The sequence below is a fragment of the Epinephelus lanceolatus genome, chromosome 17 (assembly GCF_041903045.1).
Source record: "Epinephelus lanceolatus isolate andai-2023 chromosome 17, ASM4190304v1, whole genome shotgun sequence".
In the NCBI taxonomy this organism is placed as follows: domain Eukaryota; kingdom Metazoa; phylum Chordata; class Actinopteri; order Perciformes; family Serranidae; genus Epinephelus; species Epinephelus lanceolatus.
In genome coordinates, this window is record NC_135750.1 from 26,245,991 (window position 1) to 26,269,213 (window position 23,223).

Sequence of the window (23,223 nt, forward strand, 5' to 3'; positions counted from 1 at the left end):
TAGCTCCAGCAACAACACAACACTGCCCCCTAGTCTGAATGTGGAGTCGGTGAGTTAAGTGCGTGGACAGCATGAGGTCATATGAACTGTGTACTTTACTGTTTCCTCTGCAGACTTGGTTTGAGAAGAACTGCCTGTCAGACGACTGTGCTGCAGACCTGAGGCTTCATGGGAAACTGCTGCTCTCTGGGTAAAAGCCTTCGACTTCCTCCACACTTTAGATTCATGCTCTGTCTCGGCCTTTTCTTCAGTACTGAGGAAGCAAGCTGACGTCATAGGCCATGTGGGTGTGGGTAGTGGAACCATGACGCATGCTTGGAGGATATCCATATGTTTTTCCATACTGAGGGAGTTCCCTTTCTTTTTATTGTGTGTCTTTTGCTTTAGTGACAGCGGTAAGCAGTAGTCATCCTCTACATATTGTCTTTGCTTTACTCCAAAAACAAGTATTTTAAGGCCACTCCTCTTCGTCAATTTACATTTTAAAGTAAAAATTTCAAAATAAAACAAACTTAGATTTGTTCATATGAATCTCTGCTCCTGTGACATCCCATGATTTATTCTCTACACTCTACATTCTTTACATTATATTCCCATCAGGTTACATGTCAAACCTCATTTGGCCCTCGGAGGAGTAAAGAACGTCTCTTTGAACCTGACCATCTCAAACACTGGGGACGACGCCTATGACACCAACATCTACTTCAACTTCTCCAGAGAAGTTTTCTACATCAACTTCTGGCAGAAGGTTTGTTCCTCTTGTTGAAGTATCTGCTGTTTATTTACCCGAGTGCACATGTTTGTTTCTGAAATACACTTTGGTTGTTTGGTTGAAAAGATGTGGATAAAGTGGAGACCTGAGAGCCAGATTTTACACATACATATCTGCTGGTTATCATCAGTTCTTCCACTGAGATGTACATTTTTTTAAAAGATGGTTTATTTAAGAAGACTGATTAAACATCAGGACCGCAGTCTAAACAGTGAAGCATACAAAAAGACAGACCTGCGAGAAGAGAGATGAACTTAAAGCTTCGCCTGAGCTGTGCCGGCAGCCCTGCAGATAAAAGGATGAAGTGCAGGAGAGCAACAGCAGCAGCAGCAACAGCTGTCTCATCTCAAAGCCCCTCTGGCTGACCTGTCATATGGCTCTCTGACTCATCCAAGGCAGACACACCATGTCAACAACATATGAGCTGTGTGCATGAGAACAAATCAGAACACACATGCTTCATATTCCTACAACCTTGACTTATGTGCCATTCAAATCGCATTATTTATGTCCAAAAAAGAGCCATATTTAATGGGGGTAATGCAGGTATGTAAAGAGAGGATTATGACTGACCTTCACAGAGATACAGATCAGGTCTGCTCTTTACCTGACCTCTAACAAAAAAACAAAGCGGATCTCAGCATTTTGTCACTGTTAAAGAAATATCTACCCACTGCCATCCCACATTAAACCTGAGAGATTTTCCTCGAGACCACGCTGTACTGTATGTGGATGGATTTCACAGCGGCCACCTCTGCCTCTGCTCGCGTCTGCTCGCGTCTGCTCACTCACTTGTTGAAAAGAGCCCAGCAGGCTCACAGCTGAACGAGACGCCACGTCAGTCAGAGCGCTCTGACACGAGCCTGCGCCAGTTCAGCAGCTTTTCAGACGCAAGAGGGGACACCATCCATCATGAAGTCTTTCCCCCTCTTAACGGACCTCATGTTTATCTTCCAGCTGTGTTTTGCGCCCCTGTGATGGATAAGATCATCTGGAAAGCGCACAACCTGTGACACGATCTTAAAAACCCCCAACAAAGCTGAAATTAAATTTAAATAGAACACATGCCGCAGGCAGATATTAGAAAAACAGTGTTTCAGTTTGAGTTTCATGGCTAATCTAATGAAGTAATTAAGTATCAGGTTACCAGCAGCCACAGAGCCTCATTTTGTACAGGAACCTGATAAGTCAGGGTGGCCCGCTGAACAAAGGGAGCAGGAAGTGAACAGTGAAGGGATGTCAAAGAGGCCACCCGGCAGATTTACGACCGTATGCTCTCGGAGACATTTCTAATTACTACTGGAGAAGTCCAAGGTGATGATATGACCCCTTTTTGCAAAGTTAAGGTCAGCCCCAGATCCTCCCCTGAGGCTTTTTCCTCCAGTGAGCGTGAACTTGCACTCCCCCTCATATTCACGAGCGGGTGCGTTATCTGTCTGTTGTTCTTGCAACACAAGCTGTCAGAAAGCTGTGGAGGTGAATTGGTTTCAGGAGCGCTGCCTTCACTCCCGAGGGATTCAGAGACTGCTGCACCAGCTTCTGGTTTTTTTTCTTTTTTTAAAAAAACTTTGAAATGTCAGTTTTAGCTTCTTTTTTTGTAGCAGATGTTTTGTGCCATCTGATTCTTCTGGAGTATTATGGAGTATTATTATGGTGTGGTATTAGTAGTTTAACTTAAAAGGTCTAGTGTGCAGCATTTAGTGGCATCTAGCAGTGACGTTGCAGATTGCAACCAACTGAAACTTCTCCTGTGTGGCAAGCGTGTAGGAAAGATATGGTGGCCAATGCAAAAACATGAATGACCCTATCTGAAGCTAGTTTTTGGTTGGTTCTTTTTGGGCTACTGTAGAAACAACCAGGCAGACTCTGTGGTAGAGGTGAGTAGGTGTATAGCTATGTGACCTGCCCACCATACTTAGGCTTACACATCAGTTCACTATCAGCCCCCTTAGCCCTTTGGTGCAGAAGCAGAAGCCCTAAAAACAATGCTAAGTTAGCATTTTGCTAGCTCTGAAGTGTAAGATTACAAGAGGAGCTGGTAAAGGTGAGGGTAAGGGTAAAATCCTGTTGCTTATAAGTTGAATCATGTCTTCATTTATAATGAATTATGAAGTGGAACGTTGCTATGTTTGGCCTTATTCATTCACTATAATGTGGCACTGTAGCAGGGTTCAAATAACTGTCTCATTGGTGGGTTTGTCTTGTACTAGTTGGTGGTGGTTGTGGTTTGTAGGGGCGTTTGTAGGGACCCACTAGGTCTATAGATATAAACGGCTTATTTTAAGGTAATACAAACACAATGATCCTTAGTTTCAGTTGATTATACACTAAAGAAACCATAGTTATTGTATTATATTTCTAACAATATATCCCCCTACATCCTCCACACTGGACCTTTAAATAAAGAATCAGAATACCTCTTACAGCACTGATTCCTGTTGATTTAACAGTTGGAACAGATGAGCTCGGTGGTGAAAAGCCCAGAAACTGGGAATGCAACTGAGAAATGTGTGAAGTTGTGAATTTCAGTGGACCTTCAAACCCAAGGAGTATACGAATCATTGATTTTCTTGGCTGTGAAGTGCAGCTTTGCACATGCTACAAAAGCCAAAGGTAGATCCTAATCTCCATACCTGTGTGAAAGTGTTAAGTAGGCAATGACACTGGCTTGGAAAAGGTATGCAAGAGTAAAGCCAAATGTACAAACACTGAGGTGGGTGGGGACATAAAGACACATGCAGAAAACTGGCCTCCTGTGTGCTGTCATCCACACGGGCGTACCACTCCATTGAAGGGTTCAGCTGACACTAAAGCAGTGTAAACATTCCTGGTGATATTTAGTGGACCTGCCATGTGTGAAAATCCCTGTGTGTATTTGTTCCTGACGGAGAGAGACAAGAGAGAGAAAGTGAAGAAGTGCTGAACAAACAGACTTTGTCACTCTTCTCCCCACAGAGGGAGGCACAACACGCCATATGTAGTGATCTGCTCTCTCTCTCAAGGGCTGCCAGGTGGATGATGGGTAAACAGGCTGACTTCCCCAATCCTGCCCAGCCCCATGGGACAGGCGGTGTTTGCACAGCAGCATGAAGGAATACAGGAAATAGAGGAAATTCCATCATTGCCAGTTGGGCTGGGGTCTCCCCCCACCCCCCCTACAGGGCTCACCATAGTGTCCGTGCAAAGGGCAACGTTGCTTATTTAAGCTGACTTAATGAAGATGGAGAGAACAGCCACACCCTGGACTTAACAGTGGGAATCTGCTGAATAAGGGAAATGGAGTGTGGATGATACGGTGGATGGATGTCTACCTTTAAATATGTCAGCAGAGACAACCTTCACACCTCTTTTCTTTCTCACTTTTGGAAACAGGTTATAAACACAGGCCCAAACTGGACCGCAGTCGACGCATGCAGACATTTTGTATGACTTACCTTAAGCCCCCTGCTGAATGTTCCAGGAGCGCTACTCTCTTTTTTTATTTTTTTTAAATGTTGTAGTCATGAAGTATCTCTGCCCTCTTTCATGCTCCCAGCACACGAGCTCAGCCGACAGCCTCCCAGTGAACTCTCGCTAAAAGAATTCTTACTCCTCGTAGGGTCAAGGCCCGAGTGTTTACACAGCGCAGCCGGTGAAGCTCCATATTGTTTAGACAAGCTTCCAAACACACAGCCTGGAGGTTGTCCAATTACCCACCCGCCAGGCTGTGTGTGTGCCATCACTGCTTTGTACATTTTTCGTTTAACTTAATTTAAAACTTCAATAAGATATGAGAACCTACTCTTTTACATGGAGACGTCTGTTTCTAACAATAAACTTTGACCTTACTGTAAATGTTGGCAGGTTTGTGTGTGTGTGTGTTCTTGCAGCTGCAGGAAAGGGTCTACTGTTGCTTTTTCTCATGCATATGTACTCAATTATGTTATGTGTGATATTTGCATTTATTTTACCACCCAAAGCCACTGCTGACTGTTGCCTAACAGTTGGCATCTTGTCTACTTTGTCTTCCTCTTTGTGTCTTGCATCTCCACGAGCGTCACCCACTCTGTCTCCAGTCTGTCTGTCTTTATCTCCTCCCCTCCTTACTCTCTGTCTATCTGTCTTTTTGCAGGAAGAGAAGGGTATTTCCTGTGGACTTGTTGATTTGGACTTCCTCAAATGCAGCGTGGGATTTCCCTTCATGAGAGCGCAGACTAAGGTAGCTCAAACCAAGGCCTAATTGCACAATGTCAAAGCTGCATGCAGTATAAGACATACCTTTTTCAGAGGTGTTGTAATCTCAGTAAATCATAATGCACTGGTGTTCAGAACTCCTGGTTTATTGGGCTTTTTCCTCTCCAGTATCATTTTGCAGTGATTTTTGACACGAGTCAGCTCTCTGGGGAAAACGACACCTTACAGTTTTTAGTTCAAGCTAAAAGGTACGTATAAGAGTCACATTTTACTTTATAACTAACAATAAAAACACATTTTTTTTGTTTTCTGTGAATTAAAATGTTGAGTTATCCCCATAAATGTGGCCAACTTTATTCCCCATAGCATAAATGCATTTTTCATGCGTGTTTGGAGAATTTACAGAATGACTGAACTTTATTCTTTATTGTTCATTGCAGCGCCAATCCCGAGCACAAACTCTCTGACAACACTTTGGATCTGTCCATCCCTCTGGTTCATGAGACCGACACGACTATTACTGGGTAAGAGCACCATAACAGTGTACGTACTATTATTCAAACTAATAGCTGGAACCAGCTTGAACTGGTTTCCCATCTGTTGGCTGTTGGGAGGAGAGGGAGTGCTTTTGTCAGTATGGAGCATGTCAACTTGAAAAGCCTTATCTCTGAAGGCTTTATCATAGCGCTGCTTCACAGAGAAGGGGAAAGAGATGTAAAACAGCCCAAATCCTCCAGAACCCCAACATCTGATAAAGCTGCTGTGGGTGTTGTCTTTAATGTGGAGGGAGGCTTCAGAGCAAAGCGGGACACATCTGACTCATATCTCAACTGCTAAAGAAAACTTGGCTGTCCAGCTAATAACATGACTGAAGCCAGAGAGTTTTATGAGGCTCTTTTTTATCATGATTTCTGTTGGCATTTTAATAGATATTCAGAACATTAATATAGCAGGATAAAACTATTTGCTGTGTAAAGACATAGTGGAGTAATGGCAGAAAATGAAGCTACGCCCCCTCTCTGTGTTGTAATCCACACTTCTCTGCTCGTTGTTGTGGTAGCTGGTCTGTGGTAGCCGTGTGGTAGCTGCTGTGCACGTTAGTGCATGTGAGTCTCTGTGTGTGTGTCCCACTGGCTAGCTAATCACAGCTGCTCTGTGTTCATACGGCGGTTATTGCTTATAACACCCTCTCGACCCACAATGGCGGAATGTGTCCTCGTAGAAGCAACACTGCAGCACTGTTGCCGTTTTTAGCCCTGCTCACGCTGTTAGCACCATACTAGCTGTTGGCTCAGCCACGTCCATGTTGAGAGCCGTGTGCAGACAATCCTGTCTCAGAGTCAGAGTCATAACGTGCATTTTCATCCACCTCTTCTTATGCGCAGTTTCAATTTGCGTATGTAAAAAGCCTCAGTGGAAACACCAAAATCTGAATAAACTTGGAAATATTGCAAGAAGGTTTTTACACTTGAGGGAGGTGTAAGAGTACATGTACTGCAAAAAGCTAAATGCAATTGAAACAGAGTCAGTGAAGAAATGATGATATACTATATAGCCATGACATACCATCATTGCAGAGGCCACTGCAAACTCTCTTCATTGTCTCAGAATGGCTTCTGACATGTTTATGTGTGCACACAGGACTGTTACCAGAGCTCTTCCAAGAGCTTTGGCTATAACTTCAGTTGTTCCACTCCATTTCCATTGTCAAGTGTGCTCTCCGTTGTTATACATTCATTGACTGGTGCTCTTTTAATTGCATCATCTTGATGCTCCCTTTTCTTCTGGAATGGCAGCTTACTGGTGAATTAGCACCACCTCCTGCTTATCTGAAAGAACCAACTCCCAATATCAGCGTAACAGTAGTGGGTTGCATTTTCTTTTGCAGATTTTCTGAAAATTCAGTTAAAATTTGTGCTATGTTTGGTTGAAACACAGACTATAGAAACACTCTGAATGTCACATAAAGCTCTGTTAATGTTATTGCATCATCTTCTGTCTCTCTCCTGTACCCTGTGGCTGTTGTGTGCAGTGTGGTAACGCCGACCTCCTTTGTGTATGGAAACTCCATCGATGCCTCGCGCTTCGTCCAGTTGGAGGACATGGAGTGCAATTTCCAGCCTCTCAACCTCACTTTCCAGGTACTGCTCGCACAGAGCATATAGGACTTTATGTATTTTAGCGTGTCTCTCTCTATATATATATTCACTTTTCTTTTCCTTTGTCTCCATCTTTCACTGTCTCTGTGTGATGTGGTTCCAGGCCATAAACAAGGGGCCCAGCAGGCTGCCTGGCTCCACCGTGGACATCAGGATACCCAACCGGCTGGCTGGCAACGGAGCTGACATGTTCCACATCACTGAAACTCAGGTGGATGCCAACAGCAGTCTATCGACATTATTTATCTAGCCCAAATCATTATTTATTAGTTTATTCACCTGCAGGCTGACATATTTTTAGCTCATTTATGCTGTCCTCGCCTGTCGGTCTTGCTTCTCCTCATGGCACAGCTGCATGTATCCACCTCAGAGGACACTTAAATGCACAGAAAGCTGCTAAACTGGTGGGCTTTTTGTCATGGCATGGCCAGTTTGCTTGGTGTGAGGTACCACTAGGCCAGTGAAAATGTAAGCAAAAGTGTTGACGTTGCTACTGAAGCTAGCCAACCATTTAGTTTCACAACATTTTGCATTTAGATAAAGAAACACAATACCCCCATTGGGTTTAAATGTTTTCTTAACCCTTGCATTGCTCCTTTCATATAGGTAGATCATGGGGGAGCTCAAGCTGTTAATTGTATTTACTGTGAATGGGCAGACGGGGTTGACTGTATCCCACCCTCCTTGAGCCCATCTGGAATCACTTTCAGGGGATCAGACAGCTTGCACGAAACGGGAATGGGACACCTGCGGAGCTGGCTACTGCCCAGTCCCATCCCCAGCCTGGAAACACACATCATTAACACTGTTAACACTGCGTCTAGCCTGTGGCACACCGGACAGTTGCACACTTATATTTTATAGCCAGATATTCTTACATTTTATACAGACCTCCATTTGTACGGACATGATATACAAGTTCCTGACTGTTGCTCCATATGTAATAGTTTTTCTGCACAAAATCCTGCAATCGCCATAATTTAATGTGAAATTTCTGTTCTGGTGAGGGGTAAAGTTAGCGCAGCCTATGAATCTTCACACCAGCAGTGACAGCAGAAACACAGGACATGAGAAAGTAGGGCAATAAAAGCTCAGGCCTGCTGGGTGGCAACAGAGCGGACAATGAGGAAGGCCAGAGGAGACTTCCACCTCCAGAGCCTCAGGTCGGACTGAGGAGAGGGGAAAGGGGAAGTGTTCCCTGGAGGCTGGGCAGTAAACCAGACACCTCTAAATCACTCCATATGGGGAATCTGTCTGGGAGGGGTACCAGCTTGTTGTTGGGGAGAACTTCCTGGATACTCATAACAATAGTGGGACTGGGCCAGACTAGGTGACAAAAGTGCTTGTGTGTACATTTTTGCTGTCAAATCAAAATTCACCCAAATCGTTGCAACATTAACATGACAAAATCCCTTTTAGACTCAACTCTGTTATACTTACAACATAATTAGGTATGATTTTACCTGAAATCTTTGTCAACACAGGTCAGTTATTATGTATTGCTGTCCTCTTTTAGGTGGCTGATGGCAGAGGGAACTGCACCCCTCACAGGAACCCGACTCCATGCACCATCCCGCAGGACAAAGAGAGCATCTTCCACTCCATATTTGCCTTTTTCACCAAATCAGGACGCAAAGTCTTGGTAAATATGCAGATGTTACACTGCACTTTGACATTACAGAGGTCACTGACAGTCACACACACACACACACACCCCCCCCCCCCCCCCCCCCGGTGAGGGTTCCTGTTTTTATTTGTTTTTTTAGCCAGTGCAACATCTGTTTATCACAAACCCTCCTGCTCACTCTCCGTCTTTCTTAATCTGTTTCCTCTTCTCTGTCTTTTTAAAAGGACTGTGACCGGCCCGGAAGAGCATGTATGACAATCTCCTGCAGTCTGGGCCCGCAGTTAAAAGAAGAAGCTTTGAGCATAGATATAAAACTTCTACTCAACACTGAAATTCTTAAGAGGGTAAGAAACGTGTCACAGGCTTGATGAATTTAGTTGCAGGTTGTTGTGATTTTAATAGTAACGGTAATCCACCCTGTTGTTTCAACACACAGGATAGTTCCTCTGTGATCCAGTTTGTGACAAGAGGCAGCGTGCAAGTAAATGACAGGGCAGTGGAGGTGCCAAACGGCCTGCCAGAGGACATTTCTGTGAGTACATCATGAATTTTAATTCACCCTTACATTAATTGCAAACAAAATAACCACATTGAACATCAGAATCAGGCGATATCTAGCAGCTTCAGAGTGTCAGAAGTTCGGTTTTAATGTTTAAAATCTACTCACAGCTGTTTAATTAATATTTCTATATCAATAATTGGTAAGATGACTATGTGTAATCTTAAAGTAATTGCTTATAATGGCAAACCCACAGAATTATCACCACACTCTGCAGTTTACTATAGGTCTTTTTGGCATTTTAGCATCCGTCACTCCACTGTTTAAGTTTTACAGCCCACAGCTTCACTTTGGTTCATTCACACCGCTATCATCAGCATTACTTTCAGCCACAGCAGAGAACATTTAACTCGGTGTTTACTACTGTACGTGACCAGCAGCAAATGGCAGCTACCGCTGAAGGCACAGATATGAAAATGTTTTTTGTGATTTGGGTGAATTGACCCTTTGAACCTTGTTCACTTTTGCCCAGTCTGGATTAACAACCTTACACATTTTCTCTTGCCACGAGTCACAGGCTTCAGTGCAAAACTGCTCCAGCTGGTAAGGCCGCTGTGTCTTGCTCAGTGTTCAAATTACACCGTGACTTTCAGAGAAGCCCTATTTTTAATGGGTGGGGGTGTGAGGGTACATGCTCATGCATACATGAATACGTGAAAAAATATACTATCTAGAATAGATTTCAGTTCATACCAATAATATTGGGACAACAGAAAAAGTAAAAGAAAATGGAAAGATTTTTTTAACTGCTCTCTGCTGAGAAACAATAAAAATGCCATTATTACTTATTACTTTATTACTTTGATAAGAAGACAAGACCTAGGCTGCAATCCATGACCATTATCAGTGTTGGAAAGGTTACTTTTGAAATGTAAAAGGTAACAAATTACTAGATACCCTGTTAAAAATGTAACGATTAACTATTTTAATTATTTCATCAAAGTCATGTAACTTGTTACATTTGATTGCTTTTTAATTACTTTTCTAACAAATGTTTTAAACTGGGGAATAATGCCGAAAACTTCTAAAATCAAAAGTGCATAAATGTTGCAATAAAAGTCATCCCAATGGCTTCGCTGACCTGTGCTGTTCATAGATATGCCACAAGAGGGCATTCCTGCATGGCAAAAAATTGCAAAGCAACAAAATTATCATTATATTCCACATATTTATATAATAACTTTTTACCAAATTAGGACTATCAAGTGATTAGAAAATAATCTAATTAATTACATGCTCTGCGATTAATTAATCTAAATTGATTAATTTTTGCTGTGAAGTGTCGTAGTAAAGCTGCTGGATTTTGGACACAATTGTCCCCCTGTCCTCTACCACCAGAACTGGTCTGCAGTCTATTGCAATCCATTTTGCGAGGGAGTTAGTCAGTCGGTCACAGGTAGACTTTCTGAGTTTGCGTCTGAACACCTGGTCGAGTGTGGTTTTACGAGGCTGGCATCAGAGGCTGTGCTAGCTGGGACCTCTGAGTTGGCTGCTAAATGTTTTGCATTGAGGTGATATTTCAGACTTGCAGTACTCCAATAATACAAAAGTTCCTTGCTGCAGAAATTGCAGAGACGGTGCTCTTATCAACAGTCCTGTCAGGGCATTTTTTAAATATAGATGTTCCAGTCACCGGGCCAAAAAGCGTTGTCTCCTCTGCCTCAATCATGTGACAACGCCACTGTGTCACGGGGTCAAAGGACACAATGGAACACAATTAAGTTATTTTTTCTGTGATAAATTAATTAAAATTAACGTTAGTTTGACAGCCCTGTACCATGTAGAACATATATACACGTAACCCCTCTGTAATCACCAACATTTTGATTAGTAATTGTAATTTAATTACTATTTTTTTCTCAGCAACTGTAACTGATTACAATTACTTTTATTTTTTTCTACATGTAACTAGTTGTTTCAATTATAGGCATGCCCACAGCCTCAAGTGTTGGTCTTACAGAAAACATAGCAAGATTACTTTTCCAACTGCAGAAACAGGAAGCATTCTGGTGATTAGACACATTTTTTTGGAAATGATTATGGATAAATAAACACGCATGTTGACAAGTGCTTTACTTTCAAGGCAGATGCCAACTGTGGCATGCTGTTTGGAGGGCAGGGTACTCACTGCATGGCTCTGCTGGCAAAAATATATTAGTATGTAATATATTTTTATCTTTAGATGCACAGTCCATTGTGCTGTGGTTAGACAATCCTTGAGCCGCTGATGTGAGCCTGGGGAACAGCTGGGGTCTGTGGGTGTACGGTGTGGTGGCACTTCCATCAGCGTCCTTTCGGGGTCCTCAGCTGTCCTCAAGGACAGGACCCCCCCCCGGTTGTTTGCTGAGTGATTGAGTCGCCCACCAGATTGGATGTGATGATTGTATCGAGCACCCAGCATGCTCACAGGGGGATCTCTCAAGTGATTAGGGTGCTGACCGGGGGTGCAGCCCTGCTGACCCTGAGCTGCAGATGTGCTCGGTATATTCAGACCTGCTATGAATATGTCCATACCATGCCGCTCTTTCAGCACTTCGTAAGTGTGCTCATTCCAGTGACTGCTACCCCCTCCGCCCCCCCCACTCCCCCCCCCCCCCAGGTTTTAGTAAACACAGTTACCTTTTCCCTCAGGATCCCTGCTGGCTAGAGTACACACTGCAAAGTATGATTTGTGGGTCCGGGTTGTATTGCACACAGCAAGCCGACTGGTTGTCAGCGGAACGACAAGCTCATTTTTTATCCCCTGTGACGTTTAAACAAACTGACATAAATCTATAGGATTCTGCTGGAAGTATGCAAACTTAGCATCGCAGAGCTAAGTTGAATGAACTTCACATTCAAGTACACATTCCTGGAATTATCTGATTGCACAAGTTAAATTGGGAACGTCAGAGTCAGAGAGCAACGACCAGTAGAGCTTTCATCTTTTCTGTATACGCAAGCGCCTCGGCATGCATAACAACGGGTAGATTCCAGAGCTCCGGAGGAAGGGGGAGGTGTTAATGTGGGAAACTATTCAACAGAGAGATTAATCTTAACTTGACCGCTTGGTTTTGTCTTGGCTCACAGTTGGCATCTCATGCCACATTTGTGTTCAAAGCCCATGCAGCAGCGCACACTGCAGCAGTGAATTCCTCAGTCATTTCTGAAATTGTCCCACCATTGTTTGCAGTAACAAATTACGCAAGATTGACATTTGGGGGATTACACATTATTTGCCTTTGTTTAGGATCATTAGTAAATAAACCCATCTATTTCATGATCCTAGTACATGTGGTTTTTTTTACCATTTAAGGCCTGAATGCTGATATTAAAGCAGGCTTAGCTGTGGTGCAGAGCCATGCAATATTTCACTTCCCCCTCATTGTAGTTAAGCGTTACAGTGAGCACTGGGTTAAGTGAACTGAGTTTCCTGTCAGTGACAGATTATCCAACAGGTCAGTGTTCACTCATGTCATGGGAAACAGCCTAAACAGCTCTTATTTATTGTGGAACCAGGCTATTTTTTAAGAGATGCCAAGCCTCCCGAGATAACTCTCAGAGTCATACTCGTTCTGAGCTCCGAGGAATCTGTTTTAAGGCATGACGCTTCGAATTGAAAAAGGGAGTGGACGATAGATTATTTTCAATTTCACTGACCTAATAAGATGAATCATCGGTGGCATCAAACACAAGTGGTGTATGATGAAAGTGATGGTCAAGCCTATTGACGAGTTCTGTGACGTTATTCAATCTAGTGATAAAAACATAAAAGGCAGCAGTTGAAGACAATGATGAAAACCAAGACTAAGAGTCTACAGCCATGTTTGTGTGAGGGGAGGGGTGTCATCCCCATGTTCCCAGGATCCTTTGTTCCCAAGGGCCTAGTCCAGCATTGTGTTGTGTTTTTAGCATGTGCCTCTTGATATAAGCCAACATTGTATGAAATTGATGAGGGCTGTCTTCGCAGTTCAAATAGCAAAAAAAGAAAAACAAAAAAAGGGGGAAGGGAAGGGAAATGGACATTTCTAATGCAGTTTAAATGGTAAGAATCCATTCAATTATCGTTCAAAGTTACCACTGTGCTCTGACCCTCCTGGTGCGTAGTCCAAATAAATATCCATTTGAGGAACCTTACATCTATAAATATGAATACAAATTACATCTGACATTTAGAGTTTCCCAGACGGGTTACATGGAGTCTATGTTGGGAACCTTAGTATGTCCAAATTGTGATCAACTGTTATATATTTAATCAACTTGTACCTGTCCTGATGTATGAACGGTAGTTATACCTGATGTTTTCAGCAACAGTTGGAGTTGGTGAAAGACATGTTTTTTAACTCAGCACATATGAATGTGATATTGGATTGTCTGTTTATTGTCTTTTGTTTTCAATATGTTGTGTGTAGCATGTACCATCTTAGAGGCCGTTTATACGTTGCCGGCTATTTTCATAAACGGACATTTCACCGTCTCCGTTTTCAAAAAGATCTTCGTTTACACTTACCCGTGTATATATACACAAGAGCACGCCAAACCTGTAGGTGGCAGTGTAACGAGAAGCTCAAGCCTTCCATGTATCCATTGTCACCATAGCAACATAGGTCGCACTTTTTACACAGGCGCAAGTTCCGGCGCATACTGTGACGTGGGCTGCCTATAACTCCGTTTATCTCCGTTTATCTCAGTTTACATGCAAACGCGCAACCGGAGTTTTCCAAAATCTCCACTCTGGCCGGAGTTTTTAGAAAGACTCGTTTTCAGAGGAGAAATCTCCGTTTGCGTGTAAACGAACGACACAAACGAAGGAAGATGTCTCCGTTTATCAAAATCACCGTGTACGTGTAAACGGCCTCTGATTTAACAGCTGCAGTGGAGTCTGCAGATCAGCTGTGTTCAATTAACAATCACCTGCAGATCAGGTGAGTCTGCAGATCAGCTGTGTTCAATCAACAATCACCGATACAGACCCTAGAGTGGCATGTAAGAGGCCGTTTACACGTACACGGTGATTTTGATAAACGGAGACATCTTCCTTCGTTTGTGCCGTTCGTTTACACGCAAACGGAGATTTCTCCTCTGAAAACGAGTCTTTCTAAAAACTCCGGCCAGAGTGGAGATTTTGGAAAACTCCGGTTGCGCGTTTGCATGTAAACTGAGATAAACGGAGATAAACGGAGTTATAGGCAGCCCACGTCACAGTATGCGCCGGAACTTGCGCCTGTGTAAAAAGTGCGACCTATGTTGCTATGGTGACAATGGATACATGGAAGGCTTGAGCTTCTCGTTACACTGCCACCTACAGGTTGGGCGTGCTCTTGTGTATATATATATATACACGGGTAAGTGTAAACGAAGATCTTTTTGAAAACGGAGACGGTGAAATGTCCGTTTATGAAAATAGCCGGCAACGTATAAACGGCCTCTCAGTGCATGCACTGCTAGTCTTGTAACTCACGCTGATGAAGGCCAGATGGCTGAAAGCGCTTTGTCCTTAAAAATGCTTGAAAGGCTTCATTAAAAACTTTTTATCTGCTGACGGACATATCTGTGTGCGAGCCTCAAACTATTTTTGTTCTTTCAAGAATCCATTCAGCCACTGTGGTGGTATCAAAGTCTGAATTCAAGAAAACTGTCTTGCCTGCAAATTTAAAGGCGGAGGTTTTAAGAAGAATTACATCAGTAGGCTATAAGTGGATGATTTCAACATATTGGCCCAGGGAAACATACACTGAACATTTGACCAAGGGGGAAACCATTTCTGCGAACATGAAACACTTTGAAATGTCTCCTTAATGGGTCATAAAAAGCAGATATCAAGCTGGGAAACAGAACTCTGGAAGTACACTACCTTAGTGGCTCTGTGATCAAATGTTGATGTTTAGTGATTATAATGTTTACTAGGTTCACCATCTGCGTGTTAGCATGCTAACAGACTCTTAGTCTTGGTGTAGCTGCGTATTCACACAGACAATAAGCTAGACTGGACTAAAAACACTGATGCTGTGGATAGGAAAGGTCAGAGCCACCTGTATTTCCTCAGGAGACTCAGATCTTTCAACATCTGCAGAACCATGTTGATGCTGGTAGCCAGTGTCATCTTCCACACTGGGGCAGCAGGGTGAAGGCAGCTGATGCTAACAAACTCAATAAGCTCATCAGGAAAGCTGGTTCTGTCTTTGGAGTGGAACTGGAGTCTTAAGTGGAGGTGTCAGAGGGGAGGATGCTAAGAAAACTACTCTCACCCTCCTGCATGCCACTCTGGAGTCATATCAGAGCACATTCAGCCATAAACTGAGACCATAAGGAGCACCACAGAACACTACCTGTGGCCATCAAACTGTATGACTTCTGTAGGGAGGAGAGCTGAAATAAAGGACAGTGACAACAATATTCACCTACATTGGGTGCACTACAACTTTTACATGATATACATTACTACTTTTCAATATCTTGTTCAATATTTTCTCAAATAATGTGCAATAATACTTCTCATTGTTATATCATATTCAATATAACATTGATTATCAGGCACAGTCTGCTTTTTCCCACCATTTTGGTTCATTTTTAGTAACTCTTGTGCTTATCTTACCCCTGTTGTTGCTCTATTAGGCACTGGTTTTGCTTTTGCTCCTTGAAAATACTTCTTTCGTGCATATTTTTACATTTTGCCAGATATTTAATACTCTATTGTTTATAAAACTGGACCCGGTAAGTGACCCTGATGCAGGGAACCCACTGGTTGTCTGGTTGTTACTGGTTGTGAACCTGAAACTGTGGTTACTGTACTTAGTTTTACTGTAATTTGAAGCATTCTCTGGCACAAGACTTTCCTTCGGGATGAATCTATTGAAGTGAACTGAACTGAATTTGCCAAGTAGAACTAAACACAAATTGAAGCTAGGGTTAGTTTTACAAGTGTTTTGTCATAAACCAAAATCCTGGGCACACTGATTGCTAAATAGGATTCATCCTCTGGAGACTATGAATATCTACAGAATTTCTTGCCAATCCATCTCATTGATGTTCGGATATTTCAGTCTGGACCAAAGTGGTGAACAGACCAACAGACTAGAGTCATGCTGCCAGCGTGGCTACAAATGATCACTTACTATGTGAATGAAAACATATTTTGCATGGCTGTTTGTTGCATATGGGGCTGGGGTTAGCCCTGAGTGTGCTCAAAACTCAGGCTGAAGAGTGCGGACTTTCATTAGAGTTCTGTAAAATAAATTAAAATGTGTTTCAGTGGATGTTTCTCAGTAGCGTACAGTATAAACTGATTCTGAATCTACATTGATTTTGTCCGTTTTTGTGTCTTTCTTTTGTACTGATTTATTGAACGTGTTCTATATAAAATAAACTCCATTAGTATCCACTTTCACGCTGTTTTAGGTTTTAGATGTAGCTCCTCTTGAATCAAATCGAGAGTTCTGGCAGCAGCTAAAGCGGCTGAAAGAAGACATGTCTCGGTTGTTATTGTTGCACTGCATTGCATCATTAGCAGCACATGACTTCATGATTACTCTTGTGTGTCCCTCCGTGTCTGTCTTGTATTTGAGTGTGACTCACTGACTGACTGAAGTGTTGTTGTGTTTCAGCTGGTGTTTGAGGCTCTCCACAGTCAGGAGCCGAGGGGTTACGTAGTCGGCTGGATCATCGCCATCAGTCTGCTGGTGGGAATCCTCATCTTTTTGCTGTTAGCTGTGCTACTCTGGAAGGTAACCAACACACCAACACAGATTGTGATTTTCGAACATTAGTTGCAAAACTCACCAAACTCGAGCAATATTCTGCTGAAGCAACGTTAGTAAATAAGAAGCAGTTGTCACAAACGTGCATGTCACCCCCAGAAGTGCTGTGTCTAAGTGTCAGCAGAGTATCCAGTTGTACAGAGACAGCTGGAGGTAGGGGAAGAGGTGGGGGTGAGAGCTCGCGTTGGGCCTTTAACAACCATGAAAAGGACAAATCACAGACTGGACAATAATTCACACCATACCGCTCACATGAAAGAAGAATCTAAAAGGGAAATGGCAATTACACTGATGTCCAGAGGCCCTGTTAGCACAGAACGCCTTTTCTTTTTCACTGCCTCATTTTCCACCGGGAATACCACAACGAAGCTTTGGAATGTTGGTCCTGGGATACATTTCCCCCCGATCCCCAGGTCCTCGGTCCCTGCCAAAATAAACCCCACTTACAAGAGCAGCACATGTCCTGTATTGCTCTCTTCAGGAAATGCCTGAGGAGAGTACAGGTCTGTATCAATAAACTTTAGTCGCCAAATGCAGATAAATGAATGGAGTCGTAGTGAGAGCGGCATCATCCCAGCGTGGCTGCTCTGTTTAGATACACACAAATAATCTACTGTGCTCCATCCTTTCATATCTCCCTTACATTACACTTGGTAGTTAAATGAAAATTGGAATACATTGCTATCCTAAAGAAGCAGCGCATTTCTACACAGGAAATGCTTGATTTGCTTCCATCCATGTCGGCTCCTTTGTGTGGTGGAGCCTATTAACTTCAAATTGTGCACCCTTTACAGTACTGCCGACCATTTTTCAAAGCATACCATGCCATGATGATTTAAATTGATTTCCTGTCCCTCAAACATACATTGTTTTCCATGTGTTTCACTGCAGGAGAAATCGCAACTTGTAGTTATTTGTTATTATTTAAGGCTGTGTAATCCATCACAGTGAATTTAAGGTTTGACTTACCCCTTTTAAAACCATGTTAGTAGTGTAATAATACATCTGAAGGTGGTACATTTGTTGACACCTCTGAGAGTGAACTCCCAAATAACACTGCATTTACAAGCATTGTAAAATCAAATCCAGACATATTAAAAATGGTGCTGTCCTGCAGCTGAGTTTCATGAGTCTGTGGGAGCACCCCCTGAAAGCACCAACAAAAAGTCCCCTCTAGTAACTGCATTACCACACGAAGATCACACTGCTTCTTATATTGAGTCCAGAACTGTGACTGCTTCACAAAGACTTGCAACGTGACAGAATGCTCCCTTTAAAATGGATGAAAAGTGAATAAAACAAAGACTTTAAAGGGAGTATTTTACTGTATTGTGAGGCATGACCACATACATTTGACAAAAAGCTGACGAAATGTTTATAGTATCAATATAGATCAGTATAGGATCTTTAATAATTGTTCTGGCCTTACTTTTGCAGCTCCTGGTGTAAACATCCTTAATGCAGGCTAGAGCAGCGCCTATAGTGTGTTTAGCTGAATGAAGTACTCTCCTGTTGGGTGCTGTTTCCGTACCAGGCAGTGATGTTCCCTGTCAGGATGCGCTTGTTGGTGCAGGAGCAGAAAAAATTATGGCCCAAGGATAGAAGATTTTCAAGTCTGATACTAATATTGATATTAAAAAGCTGAAAAATCTGGGGCGTCGGTGGCTTAGTGGTAGAGCAGGCGCCCCATGTACAAGGCTGTTGCCGTAGTGGCCTGTGTTGGACTCCAGCCTGTGGCCCTTTGCGGCATGTCACTCCCTCTCTCTCTCTCTCTCTTTCTGTCTCTCCCTTTCACGCTTGTCTGTCCTATCAATTAAAGGCCAAAATGCCCCAAAAAATATCTTTAAAGAAAAAAAAAAAAGCTGAAAAATCTCATACTGGTTCAGACAATATCTTTTTAACATAAATGCATAAACAAATACTTTTGAAAATAATCCCTTAGGTTTTTTTAATAATAGAACCAAGATATGCACTAAGCAGGATGTATTACAGTTAAAAAATACTGATACTAACAGTTGTTAGTGTTCCCTAATGTAATGTAATGACAGCACTGTTTATAAATCATCTCCAAATTACCATCAATATATATTTTGGATCTATGTACAGCAGTGTCTTGTTACTTAAAGGAATACTTCTTCAGTTGAGAAACAGTCCTGCACATACTGTAACCACCAGTAATGCCAAATTGTGTTGTAATCAGCCAATCAGCTGCTGACTGTAGCTTCATATTTACTGTACAGACATCAGTGTTACCTATCCTATCATCTAACTCTCTGCAAAAAAGTGGAAGTAAGTGGATTTCAGACACATTTGCTTACACTGATATATCTGTGATAAGATAATTCGAGGTGATAATATCAGCCAGCATTTGAGCTCTTATTCACAGCAAGTTATGACATGCTTTGGAGAATGGTCAGCAGTGATGTAAGTATATGTGATCACAGATACACCACACTAACGTACTAACCACTCTGATCCGTGTCCCTCTCACTCTCTGACAGATGGGATTCTTCCGTCGGCGCTACAGAGAGATCATCGAGGCTGAGAAGAACAGGAAGGACAGCGATGAAAGCTGGGACTGGATGGAAAAGAACCACTGAGACTTGCAGTGGGGGTCCCACAGGAGCCAATGAGATTAGGGATTGGGTCGGGAAGGATCCAATAGCACGTGGTCTCGCAGCCCAGCCGCCCCAGTGGCACCAGGCCCTTCAGTCTTCCATATGTGGAAGAGAAGCATATTCTCCATATTTTTTGGAGACTTGATATTTTTTTGTGGGTGGGGGTCCAGGAAACAGGCTTCTGAGGTGACAGTGTGGCTTGCCAGAGGACACTTGCTGCGGAATTCAGCTAATCTCAAAGGAGGTAACTCCCAACCAGCGAGAGCGGAGCTGCTGATGGAGACCCACATCCGTATGGGGATGTGGAGACGGCATGAATACTGGTGGACAACAAAACCCTCAGGGCTGTGTTACATAGCAAATTTATTTTTATACATACACTTTAAGCCATATTGTATAAAACTGGGCTTCGAGAAGAGATGGGGGTTTGAAGGCCATTATAAACATACTATATCTGCAGTATGTTTTCCTAAAAGCACTGATGTTTGATAAGAATGAATGCCTTGGCTCCATAGCTATGCTTTCTATGCCAAAGATATGTCATGTATAGTATATGATTGGAGTCATTTGTATATTCAGTTCTTCCTGGGAGTGAAAGATTGTATCTTTTCTGTACTATTTCCGGCCTATGAATATCTGTTTTACACATCTGACTGCCCCTCCCTCCCACAGATAATCAGCCGGAGCTAATTCAGTGTTTTAGACTCACACACACAATGATTAAAGCGCTGTGTCCTCATGTCATCCGTTAGTGTTGTCAGAGTTGTCTCATGGTCACATGCTCTGAGGTCATTAGGACCTAGTCCAGTATGTGGTAATCAACCACACTGCAAGAATTCTCTGTTAACACTTTATTTGTCATGTTTCCTGTGTTATCCATGCCTGATCATACAGGGGAGGGGTTGTGAATAATACCATTCACAAGCTTTGCAACTTATCATAAGCATTCCATTTGTTACAGTCTGACTTTAAACCTGTTGATTGTAGGTGCTAAAAGAGGATTTTTGTCAGATATAAATTTGAATCTTTACTCTCTGCAATGCTTTAAATTAACAAATGCTTTGAAAGTGCAATGCGCAGTAAATTATCTGAAGCTGCTTTTGCAAGGAACTGTTGCTCAGGTATGCAGCTGACTTGGACATCCGTAAGCTTCCAGGTTCAAGTGCAGACTGAAATACTGTACGATACGGCTCACTATACGTCATGACACGAGACCTGATCATGATTTATTTCCAAATCCTCTCCAGACTTCACCTACGCGGACCATATTTAATTTTACTATTATGTTATTAGGCATTGGGTTTTCGCGTGAAATATGAGATAGATTACTCTCCACGGCCAGATGAAAGTCAGCGATGGGAGTCCACCTACAGTCATTTACAGGGGCCCATGGCATGAGTAATGCCCTAAAAATAGGTGGGAATGTGCTGCACTCAATCACTACACATAAACGAGCTCTTTTGGGCTCATGGGAAAAGCTCATTTTAAGTCAACATGGAGGAATGTCAGCTCCCTGAAAATCTGCCACTATTAAAGTTCACAGCTCCTCGGTACTCACATTTTTTACCCCCCATGTTCTTGAAGGTCTTTTTAAAGCTGGGCTTGACTGTGAATGGGATTTTGCAGAACACAGTGAATTAAATGTTATATTAAATGCCCCCAAAGGAGTAAGAATATTAAGCATTTTGTGCATTTGAAGAGCTTCATTGCAAACTAACATAAGGAAAAATACATTCAGTATTACAGTAGACCAGATGTAAACGTGCAATGCCAAAGAACAAAAGCTATATTTTAATGTTTCACACTTCAGTGCTAAGACACTTTATGGCTCACTATGATTGCTTTGGCTCTGTTTTGTGCTGTATGAATCTTGTATTGATCCGATACACTTTATTTTACCATTTAATTCCACTGGCATGACGGCATATACTGTACACATTCACGTCTTCCCTCTGCATCTGTTAAACCGATGCTATACCTGAATGCAGAGAAACCGACACTTGACATTTTTTTTGGTAAATTTGAACTGTGATGATTATATTTTGTTTGTATGTTTTGTTGTCACCGTTTATCTCACCGTTATTTGGGGTTTTTGTCCTGAGTATACTACTGTCACTGAATATCATTTCCATTATAGTGTGCTGTATGTTTGATGTTTAAAGTCATGTTGGAGCTGTATATTTATCTGTTGATAAATTTTAGAGTGAAATCTCATGGCTCTGTATGCTGTTTTTGTCACCATGAGTCCAGTGTGGCTGTTGATTGGTTTGTTTTTGATGGTGTGTGGTGCTCTCTGCTGGCTGCTTTGCTCTACTGTTAATGTACAGACATGAACTCTGCATACTACATAAACAACTACATGCTCAAAGTTTGTTAAATACTTTTTAGAAGGTACATGCAATAATATTTGCTTAAATGTCAGGTTTTCTTGTGCAAAAACAGGATTTTATTGATAAGGGTCTAACATTTCATCGCCTGTATACAGTATGTATACGTCCTAGAGCTGAGAAGATTAGTCAGTTAACAGAAAAGTATCGGAGACTATAATATGTCAATTATGGTGCACAAATGCCCAAAAAATCTCTAGTTTTGGCTTCTTAAATATGAGGAATTTACACCTTTTACACTTTTACATTTTACACATTCTTGTAAATGAAATATCAGTGGGTTTTCTTTGGATAAAATTAGAACTTTTGAAACGTGATCTAGGGGAATTCAATCAGTTAGAAAATGTAACAGGCAGTTTTCAATTTTTTCTGACATTTTACTAAGGGTCATTCAGCAAAGGTGGACCACTTTAAATCTTTTAGGGAATTCAGTGTTTCCTATGATAACAAAATTGATTAAAAAATTTGACTCTGCAGGGGCGTAAATATAGACAGTGCAGGCAGGGCAGTTACACTGGGGCCACTGAGGTTAGGGGGCCCATAGAGAGAGCGGGCCCTTTTACATTATGTAGGGCAGAAAACAGGGCCTTGTGGGTAATTTAGATTGCCACCTTGGATATATGCCTGTGTTAAAAAAAAAACTAACATAATATAAAAAGTGGTGCCATTTCCATGGCTATATATGCCTTTTGAAAAGGCAAGCCCATCCCCATCATGGTTTTCTTTTGTTTTGTTTTTTTGTAAAACAGTCAGTAGCAATCTATGACAAAATATATTATAAAATATGTGCTTCTTCTACATAAACTATGAATAATATAATTTAAAAAATGAATAGTTCATTATTTTCTTTGGAATTTTTGTCAAATATGTATATGTAATGATTATGTCATATGGGTAATATGTATGTAGGTGTTAAACAATGTCTAGTCTCCATTTGATCATGTAATGAGACAATGACATTATGTGGTAATGGTAGTTTAAACACATAAATAGTATCCTGCATGCACTAGGGCCTGTCATGAAAGGAAGCATGTACTGGGGCCCTTTGTAACTACCTTACGCCATTGCAACTATGTGTTTTAAATAACACTTTAATCAATTATACACTCAACTGATTCTGTCATAATGCTATCAGGGTGTCTGTAGGTCTTAACATTCAGCTAAACATTAGGCCTTAAAATTCATAAAATAG

The 23,223-nt window shown here is 42.0% G+C and overlaps 1 protein-coding gene across 1 annotated transcript in view; it reads left to right on the plus strand.

The window, feature by feature from the left end:
* Positions 1-21,858, plus strand: part of itga9 (integrin, alpha 9) — a 64,902-nt gene extending 43,044 nt beyond the window's left edge. Inside the window, exons 17-28 of the mRNA XM_033613566.2 lie at positions 114-190; positions 601-748; positions 4,884-4,970; positions 5,114-5,193; positions 5,386-5,469; positions 6,978-7,086; positions 7,208-7,315; positions 8,621-8,746; positions 8,956-9,075; positions 9,168-9,263; positions 16,874-16,993; positions 19,528-21,858. Of these exons, the coding sequence (XP_033469457.2) occupies positions 114-190; positions 601-748; positions 4,884-4,970; positions 5,114-5,193; positions 5,386-5,469; positions 6,978-7,086; positions 7,208-7,315; positions 8,621-8,746; positions 8,956-9,075; positions 9,168-9,263; positions 16,874-16,993; positions 19,528-19,626 (1,254 nt within the window). The 3' untranslated portion in view covers positions 19,627-21,858. The remainder of the gene's footprint in view (positions 1-113; positions 191-600; positions 749-4,883; positions 4,971-5,113; positions 5,194-5,385; positions 5,470-6,977; positions 7,087-7,207; positions 7,316-8,620; positions 8,747-8,955; positions 9,076-9,167; positions 9,264-16,873; positions 16,994-19,527) is intronic.
* Positions 21,859-23,223: the final 1,365 nt, after the last annotated feature.